This window comes from Heptranchias perlo, chromosome 3 (genome assembly GCF_035084215.1).
Source record: "Heptranchias perlo isolate sHepPer1 chromosome 3, sHepPer1.hap1, whole genome shotgun sequence".
In the NCBI taxonomy this organism is placed as follows: Eukaryota; Metazoa; Chordata; class Chondrichthyes; order Hexanchiformes; family Hexanchidae; genus Heptranchias; species Heptranchias perlo.
This window is the reverse complement of record NC_090327.1, coordinates 79,739,245-79,752,533: the sequence shown is the minus strand read 5'-3', so window position 1 is coordinate 79,752,533 and position 13,289 is coordinate 79,739,245. Positions and strand designations below refer to the sequence as shown.

The window sequence follows — 13,289 nt, the reverse complement described above, 5'->3', positions numbered from 1 at the left end:
ATTTGAAGAATGACAAAGACCCTACAAGTTAGATAATCTTGCTTTTCAGTCTCTGATAGATCAGCCCTTTTCGTATTCCATAGAGCCAGCATATAATTTACAGATGGAGTGCTGAGACCTGCAGAGCCTCCACTTGACTGCATGGCTCTTAAGAGGACCAGCTTAATCAAGCATAGCTTTTTACTCTATGTAGTTGAAGTGTTCCTGGCCTGTGGGAAGCCTTCAATTTTATAATACCAAATATAAGTTTGCTAAATGTGTCATACTATAATCTATTGGGGTGTGATATCCCAGCTATTTTGTTGTCATTTTCCAGTAAACTACTAGTTAGCAATTAAATTTAGTCTTGAGCAAATTGGAGCCAAGAATATTTGACCCCATAGTTTTGTGCAATCTTTAAATTTCTCAACTTAAAACTGTTATGTACAGACTTTCATTTTGGTGCAGATTAGTAGAGAACTGCGTGGTTCTAGTAGACTGACATTTCTTGCTTAGCGTGTGGATAGGACTATTAGACTCCATCTACTATTTTTGTCAAAAATTTTCTGAAGAAATTATAGTGCCGACGTTTTATTCATTATTTACTCATTCTTCTGCTGAAAGGAAGTATTACTCTTGTTGTATAAGTGCCATGATGTGGAGATGCCGGTGATGGACTGTGGTGGACAAATGTAAGGACTTGCACAACACCAGGTTATAGTCCAACAGTTTTATTTTAAATCACAAGCTTTCGGAGCTTACCTCCTTCGTCAGGTCCGAAAGCTTGTGATTTAAAATAAAACTGTTGGACTATAACCTGGTGTTGTGCAAGTCCTTACAGATGTATAAGAGCTTTACCTTCCTAATTAGAACCAAAACGATTTGCCAAATTAGGTACCTGGAAACAAACCCTAGATAATACTATCCCTAAACAGAGATTAGTGAATTGGGTAGAAGAATGTAGAATTATAGTTCAAGCCATGTGACTTATTTTGCCGTAACAGGTGGATATCCTGTTCATTGGCTTTCTCAATCAGGAAGCATCTTGGCATGTGGATTGGTGAGAGAGAACAGGCCATGATACCCCATACTAGCCATTCTGCTGCTAATTGTTGAGAAACAGAGGATAAGGACACAATGGCCTCGATATTAACCCCGCATGATAGGCGGGAGATGGGGTTGTTAAATTGTCAAATACGCGAAGATTAACACGCCGCGCACGCCTTTTTCATGACGGTAGATATCATGGCATCTGAGTATTCCGCTGTGTAGAGGCGGGACATTCATTAATATATGTAAATCGGGCTTCTATAATGCTATTGGGAGACCGATTTGGAATTAATGGCTGCTGCACGGGTTTCTTGGGGAACTTGGCAGTGAAACCGAGGCGAGATTGAGCAGCACTTTATCACGATGGTTAAAGATCAGGAGGCCCAATCTGAATAAAGGTTCAGTGCTCATCTGCTTTCTCAGTTCCCTCTGGGACATAGTTTGATGAGAGTACCTGGTGTGAGAGTCATTTGGAGAGATTTGAGTTGTTCAGATAGAGAACATCATGATGGATGGTGCCATGGCTGCTTTTGATTTGGACTTCGGAAGAGAAGGAAAATTAGAATCAACAGGAGCAAAGGCTTGCTGTGGAGGGAGCTGCAGGTGGCCAGCAGAGAAGGGAGCAACAGAGGAGTTGAGGTTGGAGGAGGCACTACCCACCTAATAGGGTCTGCAGACAGAAGCTCCGCTTCCTTGACCTGTTGGAGGAGCAGTGCTTACGAAGGCTGAGATTGTCACGTCAGCTGGCCGCAGACATCTGTAGCCTCCTAGAAGAAGACCTGCTGCCTGCTGTACCTGGTGGCCATGTATTACCAGTGGCTGTGAAAGTCACCACCGCCCTCAATTTATTTGCCTCCAGTTCCTTCCAGGATGCCACCGCAGATATAGCGAGGGTCTCACAGTCGGCTGCACATAAATGCATAAGGCAGACGATGGATGGATTGTTTGCCAGTGCTGGGAGGTATATATACTTCCCCTGTGATGGCAATAGCTAGAATGAGCAGGCACTCTGATTTGTGTCTCTCGCTGGTTTCCCACAGGTGCAGGGTGCCATCGTCTGTACACACGTGGCAATCCGAGCACCACCAAATCAACCCGGAGCATTCGTCAACTGCAAGGGATTTCATTCCATCAATGTTCAGCAGGTGTGCAACCACAAGAAAAGGTTCATGCAGGTGTGCTAGATTCCCTGGGAGCTGCGATAATGCTTTCATACTGCAGCAGTCCAACATTCCCACGTTCAGACTTGGAGCCAGCCGTAAAGGGTGGCTGCTAGGTGACTAAGGATACCCCTTTCAAACCTGGCTGTGACACCTCTGAGGAACCCCACAGATGAATGCCAGGAGCGCTACCACATGAGCCATATGACAACCGGATGTGTCATCGAGTAAGTCATCCGCATGCTGACGTTGCGCTTCAGATGATGCAAGGTGCCCTTCAGTGTTTACCCGTGAGGGTCTCCAGGATAATTGTGGTATGCTGTGTTTTGCACAACATAGCGCAGCAACGAGGACTAGAGATACAGGAGGAACAAGCTTCCTCATCACTCAGCACTCCTCATCTGATGAGGATTCCATTGGTCAGGAGGAGGAGGAAGATGTGGCTCACAACGCCAGACCAGCCGATCACATTGCTGGTCGAGATACCAGGGATGCCCTAATAGCTAAGGTTCAGATAGTCACGTACTCTAGACCAAAGTAACTATAACATCCCTCACCTCCCCCACCCCCACGTACACAAGCAGTCCTGTAACCATCCATCCATTTGATCCACATCCACCAATTGGTGTCAGTCAATTCACGACTCCACATTCAGCACCAAACAAATGAAAAGCAGAGTTTGCATTCACCATTCAAGAATAGGGAACACTGGAAAGTGGTACAAAGTAATAAATTTTACATGATTTAGGAAATTAACTATTAACGAATATTCAAAAACACCCACGTGCTACCTTGGTGAACTATAGAGCTTTTCTTTTTCTCACTTTGGCACTTCTACCTGGTGCAATCCCTGTGGCTTCAGCAGAGATAGTGGCAGGCTGCTCTGACCCCTGCTCTGATTTTTGTGATGCTTGCAGCTGACAACCTCTGGGTGTTGGAGCTTGTGAGGGCCCCGCCAATGACTGCTCCTTGCAGGGGCAGACTGGACCTGCTGGAAAGGAGGCAGCATGTCGGGTACTGGCTGAGAGTAGGCGGTAGAGGCAACAGGTGAGACGTGCAAATGCTTTGAGAGGAGTTCGCACTTGCATCTCTCTTATTACCATCCTCCCTTTCCTAGGCCAGCGGCTCATCACTCCTGCCTCTCTGCGGGAGAGCAGCTTCGAGGAGATCATTGACGCCTTGGAAGCCCACGTCTAATCTGTTTGCCAGCCTGTGTAAGGCGGTAGGCATGTTGCTGGTAAGAGATTGCAAGACCGCCCTCTGGAACTCATTAGTGCACCATGTTTCAGGTTCCATAGAGGAGGCCAGTCTCTCAATGGAAGATTGAGATGTTTGAGCAACAACAAATGTTTGAGCTGGACTCCTCCATCCTCTGGGACATTGTGGAGCGTGTGCCTGGCAGGACTGCCAGTACCTCGCAGACCCTCTGCTGACCATCTATCAATCTTCTTTTCATTGATGGGCCCCCGGGTTCGGCATCCCTGTCCAGCTGAGCAGAGCTCAGAGAAGACTGCGCCCTCCGACGCGGACTCTCCACAGATGTCCCTACCACCACTCTCTGCTCATGCTGACTTGTGAAGTGCGATTCACCTGGTGACATCCCACTTAACTCTCTAAGAGGACCCACCAATGTGCTCGTATCTGCACTGCTGCCTGGCACACGTGTCCTGTGACGGTGCATCCTCAGCAAGAATGAGCTCTTCTGAGGAATCCTTGTCATTAACAGGCAGTGGATCCTGTTCTTCGTGTGATGGCCCTGGAGGAGAGAAGAGATGGATATGATTTAGTCATGGGACTGTACAAATGTTGGACTACACATGATTAAGGTGATCATATTTGATTAAGTGCTGAAGTCAACTCAAGATGACTTTGCCTTATAGAAAATGTGGGCCTGAAAGACTAATTCTGTCACTCTGCAGCAACGCATTACCAATCTCGCCATCTCCAATGCTGAGGGAGGCAGTGATGCCGCTTATCTCGAATGCCTCCTCTTCTGCCGTGCTAATTTCCACAAACTGTGGGTATCCGCCTCCAGTCCTCGCTCTCCCCCTGGTATTCTGTACTCTCTTCTGCAATGGGGGCACGACAGACCTATGAGCGGCTGTAAGGCATGTGTGCATCCGATGGAGGCATTGCATTCGGTGAGGGTGACAATCAGGCAGATGCATCTCGAGTGGCACTGGCAAGCATTTGAGGAATGCATTGATAGTGCCGTTTGAGGACATGCGCTGAGAATCGGGGGAGCTGACTGAGGTGGTATCAGATTACATGAGGATTGGGGTGAGTGGCATCAGTAGATGGAGGAAGGGGGAGATGAAGGTGTGCCTTGAAACAGAACAATGAGTGCTGCTGGAACTTTAAGTGGGTGTGAAGAATGATGTGAATGGAGTACACTTAACAAGACAGAGTGAGAGGGGGTGCATTACAGGATGTAGACGAATCTGCAACTTTGCTCACCTTGCCTGACCTGGTTAGGTCATTAAAATGCTTCTTGCACTGGATCCATGTCCTCATGACAAGCTCCTGCTACTAACTTCTTGGGACACCTCCAGCCATGCCTTCTTTGTGGTCGCTGCAGGTTTCTTTTTCCCATTGCTGGGAAACAGAACCTCCTTTCTATCCCTTACTGCATCCAGCAGTACATCCAGGGATGCCTCATTTTCTCTGGTGCAACCTTTGCCCTCCTTTCTTCTATAACTGTTCGTGTACTCCTTCCAAACCAATGTAGCAAACTCCAAACCCCCTCCTCCATTGCATCTGTGAACTGGGCCTTTAAATAGTCGAGGTGAAATCGCATCATGCGGGTCTGCATCACACACAGTGGAGAACGGGAAGTAAAATGATAATGAGGAATCCCCATTGAAATCAGACATTCCCACATGTCCCACGATGTTTGTCACCCGCTATCAGGATTGGCATCAGGAACCCAACTAAGCAATCAGTATACAACTGTATATGGATGAGATTTACAGTCTGTACCTTAATCTCCTGTAATGTCCATCGGTCTAATATAATCACTGGTAGAAGAAATGTAAGGATGAGAATTACATAGGGCATTGGAAGGGGTTGAAGAATGATGACTTCTGCATTTTATGGTGAGTAATCTACCTTTATTGATAATTCATTTGTTGTTCACTTAGTTAATGTATAATTGTATATGTGAAATTTCTGTTTCAAACAATTTATAAGCATTCTGTAAACATCTTGTGAAATTTTTGGAATGGGGTTTCAATAACACTCTAGTTTTACCAGAATGATGAAATGTGACTCTGCTACTCCTACCGTTCCATTTTCTTTTAAATAGGAAGCTTTTTAAAAAAAATGAAACGGTTCATTCTCTTGTTTGTTTACAGAGGAGGAGAGATGGGGAGAATTTTTTTTACGCAGCGAGTTGTTATGATGTTGAATGCACTGCCTGAAAGGGTGGTGGTAGCAGATTCAATAGTAACTTGCAAAAGGGAATTTGATATATGATTGAAAAGAAAACATTTGCAAGGCTATGGGGAAAGAGCAGGGGAGAGGGACTAATTGGATAGCTCTTTCTAAGGGCCAGCACAGGCACCATGAGCTGAATGGCCTCCTTATGTGTTTAAAATTCTCTGATTCTATATACATTGGCATTTTTAGTGGAGTCCAGTAATACTTTCAGTATAATAAAATGGCGCAATCCTTCCACACAGGATAGTAAATATCATGGTCGACAGAATGAAATTCTTTTCAGTGAAGCTCCCATCTTTTATAATGGGACTCTAATCGAATCATAGAAGTTTACAACATGGAAACAGGCCCTTCGGCCCAACATGTCCATGTCGCCCAGTTTATACCACTAAGCTAGTCCCAATTGCCTGCACTTATGGAATCATAGAAGTTTACAACATTTTTGTAAATTTCCTTTTTTCTGCAACACAATACATAATGGAAAATTTTCAATGCCTGTAATAGATGTATGACTTTTAAAAACAATTATGTATTTGTTTATGTAACAAATAGGAAGCTGCAGTGAAATCTAACACTCTTGTGGAGAATCCGATGAAATATCTCTTTTGTATTATAGAAATACACCTGCAGGCAACCACTTTTTATTGTTTTTGGGGAGAGGGAGGGAAGAAGGAAATGCCCTCTTTTCCCTTTCCCTTCCTTCTCATATCCAAACATCTACCAATGCAGTTGTTAAAGTGGACACTAAGAAATGTGCAGAAATAGTATGAGATGACTGCCCTTAATGGTTTATTTTTCCTTTCTGTCACTGTGAGGAAGCATCTGGTCTCTGCTTGGCACTTCCTCACAGAGACTCATAACTCAACATGTGGAGGCTTGTTACCATCTTCAGTATTTTTTCTTCAACCGTAAACACTTACATTGTGTCCAATACATTGGATGAGAAGACTCTTCTGAAAGGATTCCATTTAATTTTACTGGCCTGTATAACCCACATTTGTAAACCGTATCAAATATAGTTGTTCAAGTATGATCCTGTGGTAGCAGAGTTTTTTCATGCTGCTTTTGTGTACATAATCTTACCTCATGTTTCTCACCCAGCATCATCTGTGTGGCGTAGTTAGTTGAATCAAATTATGGGATTGGCTAGAGTTTCTGTAGCCTTGGTGCTCCCTAGATGATTCTCATTCAGTGCCCCAGTTGTAAGCCTGATGCTTCTATAATGCTGTGTATTCCAGTTCACAGATACTGGAACTGTCACCTTTTATCTATATTGTGTGAAATTCATGACTGTCTCCAACCAATCTTATTTCAAATCCTATCATTGGGATCCAGCAACACCAATTCCTTTAGTGGTAGCAACAAGATGAAAAACATCCTGCTTATCATTGTCATCTTATCCTTTTTGGAGAGACATATTGTTCTATATAGGAAGCTACAGGGCTATAGATCTTATCTCGACTGAGAAGGAGATCTTTGGACCAGGATGAATGAAGTTCAAGCCCCATTGTACACCAAATCTGCCGTCCTTACCCGGTCTGGCCTATATGTAACTCCAGTCTAACACCATCGTGGTTGATTCTTAACTGCACTAGTGGTCTAGCAAGTCACTCAGTTGTAACAAACCGCTAGAAAGGAACAAAAGAATAAAACCAGACGGATCACTCTGCTGCGACCTAGGCATCGGATCAGAACATGGCAAAGGCACATCCAGCCCAATCGACCCTGCATTCACGCCACACAAGTGTCAGGCAATGACCATCTCCAACAATGGCATTACCATCGCCGAGTAATGAATTTCACACAATATAGATAAAAGGTGACGGTTCCAGTATCTGTGAACTGGAATACACAGCATTTTAGGGGTCACCGTTGACCAGAAACTGAACTGGATCGGTCACATAAATGCCGTGGCTATAGAGCATATTTCTCCATCCCCATCAGTCTGAAAGACCCAATACCGCTGGGAAATGAAATATTGGTACAAAAGTGCTTTTGAGAAACATTGGTTTTTTTATATAAAGCAACTGAAGAAATGGCAATTAAAGTTTTTAAAAAATCATTCAGCAGATATTTCAGTGAATAATCTGAATCTGTCGGCACTTGGATAGGTTACATCTGAATAGAAAGCAGATATACAGTAACTGTTACAAACATTGTCATAAATCAACATGAGTACTTTAAAAAAAAATCTAAAGCGACCTTCATTCCAGTTACTTCAAACTGCTTTTATTTTAGTATACTTTTCAAATAAAATATGTTATTATGTGATATATCTGCCAATATTTGTGTTCTTTTCAAACTGCTGCCTAGTGAGTAAAGGTACTGGCAAGTGAGTACTAAGTCGTACAGATCAAAAAGTTTCAGGTTCAATTACTAGTCTCTACAGACTTAGCTGTCAACTGGAGCAGCAACTGGAGGCCTACAATTAGCCCTTATGTTAGGGAAGGGAAAAATCAGGCATGGATTCTGCCCCATATTGATCAGGGATTCTTGCTGGAAAGTACATGTGTGTGGATGTCAGGTGAGAGCAGGATTGGGCTCAGCTGTGATGCTGTCTATAGTTGAATAGTAGGGAAACTTTGGTCAGAAAATGTTGCCAGCTGTCACAGTGGTAGGAAAATTTAAATTGGGCTCTGTGTCTTGCAGTACAGTTAGAAAAAGAATTTGCCTGTATCTCTGCTTCCAGTTACTACCCAGTGATTTCTGTTGGGAAATGTGGATATCCGGTAAGAGCAGGATTGGGGCTTGTCTACCATAAGAACATAAGAAATAGGAACAGGAGTAGGCCATACGGCCCCTCGAGCCTGCTCCGCCATTCAGTAAGATCATAGCTGATCATCTACCTCAACTCCACTTTCCTGCCCTATCCCCATATCCTTTGATTCCCTCAGTGTTCAAAAATCTATCAATTTCAGTCTTGAATATACTCAACAACTGAGCATCCACAGCCCTCTGGGGTAGAGAATTCCAAAGATTCACAACCCTCTGAGTGAAGAAACTTTTCCTCATCTCGGTCCTAAATGCCCGACCCCTTATCTTGAGACTATGATCCCTAGTTCTAGACTGTCCAGCCAGGGGAAACAGCTTCTCAGCATCTATCCTGTCAAGCCCTGTAAGAATTTCATAGGTTTCAATGAGATCACCTCTCATTCTTCTAAACTCCAGGGAATATAGGCCCATTCTTCTCAATCTCTCCTCATTTCCATGGTTGAAGAACCTGATGACTAGCTGTCTACTCTCATGTGAAGAATAATTCCTTCGGTGAGATATCTGAGGGCTGCCAACACCAATGACCATAAGAGATAGGAGCAGGCCATTCGGCCCCTCGAGCCTGCTCCGCCATTTAGTGAGATCATGGCTGATCTGATTTTTACCTCAACTCCACTTTCCTGCCCTTTCCCCCATATCCTTTGACTCCCTTGCTGATCAAAAATTTGACTAACTCAGCCTTGAATATATTCAATGACTCAGACTCCACAGCTTTTTAGGGTAAAGAATTCCAAAGATTCACGACCCTCTTGGAGAAGAAATTCCACCTCATTTCCGTCTTAAACGGGGGACCCCTTATTCTGAGACTATGCCCCCTAGTTTTAGATTCCCCCGTGAGAGGTAACATCCTCTCAGCATCAACACTATCGAGTCCCCTCAGAATCTTATATGTTTCAATAAGATCTCCTCTCATTCTTCTAAACTCCAATGAGTATAGACCCAACCTGTTTAATCTTTCCTCATAAGACAACCCCTCCATACCCGGAATCAACCTAGTTAACCATCTCTGAACTGCCTCCAATGCAATTATGTGAAACCTCTCTCCATCTTGAGCCTGAGAAAAAGGAGAGGAGAGAAAATTGAAGGGAACAAACTGGTGCCTAAGGAATTTAATTTCTTTTTAAGCTTGCTGTTCAGTTCCCCTAGCTTAGAATCTGTACGAATCTGTTAAACATTCTTGTGCTAATTTTATTAGTTTGTAACAGCCGAAAATGAAAGTCTCACTTTCTATTCAGGTCTGTTGCCATTTCTGGTTTGCTTGGGGTGGGACTGACGATACCCACAGTGGTCCCGACATGCAATCAGGGGATTGATCCTCTAATCATTAAAACTGCAAATAATTTTTCTTTTAGGCCTGAATGTGCAGAAACAGAGAATCTGATTAGCGAGACCAACGGGTAAGAAATATTTTGGTAATTGTTTTAGAATAGGCCCATTTTAAGCTGCAAGTAAGCTACATTGCTCCTTTAAAGTTAAACTGTTTTGATTTTTGACTATGCTCAAAAATTAAAAATTATCATTAAATGAGGTGACATTCATGGTTCTGTAATTTTTTTAATAAAACCTATTCTGTATCTGATTTCAGTTATGTGTATTAGAATGAATAGTAGCCTAAATTTAAAGGGAAAACAGTACTAAGTGCAAGCTCTTAGCAATTTTTGCTTTGAATAGTATTGTACAGTGAGCTTTATTTAAACTACATTTTAAAGGGTAATTTAAAAACCACAGAATATTTATGTAAGAGTTGTTCATTTTCCAGCTGAACATCCTTTGAACATTTTTCTTCAGCTTTACTGAAGTTTCCAAGCCCAGTTTCAAACCAAATATGACATGTTACATATAATTTTATTCTATCTCCTCTACCTACAAGGAAAATATTGAATGTAAACCAAGGCCACCAACATGCAGCAGTGGGATACAGGTTTGTACCTGTGATTTCCCTGTGTGGTAAGTTCTCAGTCTTGTTTGATGAGTTGCTGAGCAGAGATGCAAGACTTCCCCTGCCCCCAGTTGGAAAGAAGGAAATTCAATGTCCAAGGAGTACTCTCTTAATGACTAGTTAGAGTGGCATTGATAGGTGACTGGGAAAAGGTCACACTACAAGTGCTGATTTGTGACTGCTTGTCCCCCCAGGGTTTGGAGGAAGAGACATGCCATACCACTCTTGTGAACTTCTTGGTTGTTAATTTCAGTGCTATCGGCAGACTCCATAAAGCAGATTATCTGCTCAATAACTTGGCTGCACATGGTGTGACACAGGGAAACCATTAAATAGAGAAAGGCAAGAATATACTTAGCCACATTAGCCCTAAAAAGAAGGCCTGATTTAGAATGGACACAGTTTGTTTGAGAATACTCTACCATAGTACCTGCTCCAGAATGTCACAGAACAGTTGTACTAATTTACTTTAATAGAGATCAGTGTAGCAGTCAAAAACTGGTATTGTATATTTGTAGATTAAAGGAGAACTTCGTTTTAAGGGAGAGATTTTTGTGTTTTGTATGTTGCAGCCAAAAACAACTCTAATGAGAATAGATATTTCATGAAATTGACATTGATGATTGCTGGAAGCGCAGGAAGACTTGAAGACTTGCATTTGGTTATCACAAGAAAGTCACCAATTTCCCATAAATTAATGGATGGTCCAGAAAGGCTGGTTAGTCAAATGATGGTTAATTTGCATTAAAGTACACTTTCCAAGAATTGATTTTTTTAAACATATTTTTCAAAATATGTTTCCTTGGAGCTTCCATTCATTCCAAGACAAGTGGTTCCCAAACTGCAGGATGTAAAACCTGTCTAAGTGGGGCACTGCAAAGTGAAAAAAGCACTGACCATTATAGGCACTGACCAGTAATTCAGCTTTCTTCAGATTTCAGAAATTGAGATAAATAAAGTGGAATATCTTTGAGGCACTAGTTTATTTTTTGTTTTGAGTGTGTATTTTGCTTTTCCCCTCCCCTTCTTCACTTCTCAAGTGTGGGTGCTGGTATATGACTGCAGTTTACTGAAATCGTATGGAGGTTGAGACAAGTGACTGGTAACAGTTTTAAATAAAATAAACTTAATAAAAGTTAAATATATAACATAATTGCAATTTTACTACTGTCATTGTGACATGGAATGAGTTTTTGACAGTGCCAGAGTACCACTTTACAGATGTTAACATTTTGGGGTGGTGGGGGGTGGGCAGCGGGCAGACTTTGAACAGAAGCCAGGGCCCGTAGAATTCTGTGGCAATCTCAACCTAATTCTGCAGCATGAAATGTAGATTCTTTGGTAAGTCTGTCCAGTGCTTGGAATCATCTCGATATAATTTTAAAAAAATAATATATTCAAAAAATTGACTTTTGTTTAGAAAAATTGTGCATTTTGAACTGTTCAAAAAGTTTATTGTGCTGAGTCACAGCAGTTGAGTTTTGAAGAATGGGTAACCGATATCTGGTATACCAATACTTCGTGTTCTGAATTGGAAGGTGTCAGCCTGCCATCTGTCTTCTAATCCCCATTTGGTACCTTATTGAACCCTATGCATTTCATAGCTTGCATACTTACCTGCTAAACTTGATTCAGAACTACTGCAAAGTCAGCTAACTGAAGAGCTGAAATCTGCCAGGTTATATAATCCCTGTTCATTTCACACTTTGCACACTTCAGCTGCAATTGAAATTGTTAAATTAATGGAAATTAATGAGCTGCATTTATTTGGAAGGTAGTCTCTGACGCCATTACAAAATCAGACACCAGGTATTGGCATTGATTTAAGGGCCTCGAATGTTTTTCTACATTAAAGGCACTATATATGTGCAAGTTGCTGTTGTTGCTGATACAGTTATTGGATCCAATTCAGTTACAATGGGGAAAATTGTTTTGGGATAGAAAATGAGAAAAATAGGGGAGAAATTTCATATCCGTTGTTAATGTTGGTGACCACAAAATCACAGAGCACTATAGGCGCTGGCACTTAAATCTTACTCATTATGGAGGGGTGGGGTGGTAGTAAAATCAGCCAAGATTGCCACACTTAGTGGCTATCCAGTGATTCTTGCTGGGGCGTGTACATATTTGAACACTGGGTTAAGAAAGGGTTGGACTCTGTGTCAACATAGTGTGACTAAGCTCCTCCGTAAAGCATAGGCATTTCAGCAAGCTACCAAAAGGTGGTTGGCACATTGGAACTCCAAACCAGCATGAGCCAGTATCTTGAGAAGGGGAGAAAATTGGGTGGTGGAAGAATTAAAAAAATATTATTGCACCTGATTTTTTTTTCCTTAATTGCCTTGTGACTTGAGCCCTGGAAGTTAGCAATACTACTACCAATCTTTCTGAATAATAGTCTTTTAAGAAAAATGTACATAATACACCCTAGGTATTTTTAGCTCACATTCCTGAATTTCAACATATTACTTCATTGATCCAGATCTCCTACTTCAGAGAAGTATGAATGCCTCACCCCCTTTTGTCAATGACTGCTAAGAGCTAAATGAGCAATGAGGCTTTGTCTGAAGTTCTTTGACACTCATACACCCAACCAAAATAATAAGCATTCCACTGATGTCAGGCGTGCACTTTGCTATTTTGGGTGGCAACAATTTAACCAAAACACCTTTGTCATAACTGTAAAAAGCTAAACTCTCCTTTAAGCAAATGTGAAACCGGAAAGGATAATAACTGACAGTGTATCAAATTCAAGAAATCTTAATTCTTGTGATGTAGTATGTTTCTATTTTGAAAACAAGTATAAATTGATAAAGGAAAATGGAACGAGGAAAGAAATAGTAAATGAGAAATCAACCATGAGGTAGAAGGATATAGTCTGTTTATAAGAGACAAAATAGTTCACTCAGTGGCCTAGTTAGTACAGGCACCGGCTGGTATAACACTAAATG

The 13,289-nt window shown here is 42.0% G+C and overlaps 1 protein-coding gene across 7 annotated transcripts in view; it reads left to right on the top strand.

The window, feature by feature from the left end:
* Positions 1-13,289, top strand: part of stau2 (staufen double-stranded RNA binding protein 2) — a 339,148-nt gene that overhangs the window by 106,416 nt on the left and 219,443 nt on the right. For 6 of the 7 annotated variants that reach the window (XM_067980463.1, XM_067980461.1, XM_067980465.1 and 3 more), the window contains one exon: positions 9,752-9,796. The exons of the other annotated variant lie outside the window; for it this stretch is intronic. In XM_067980463.1, coding sequence (XP_067836564.1) covers positions 9,752-9,796 — 45 coding nt within the window. The remainder of the gene's footprint in view (positions 1-9,751; positions 9,797-13,289) is intronic. 7 annotated transcript variants of the gene reach the window in all.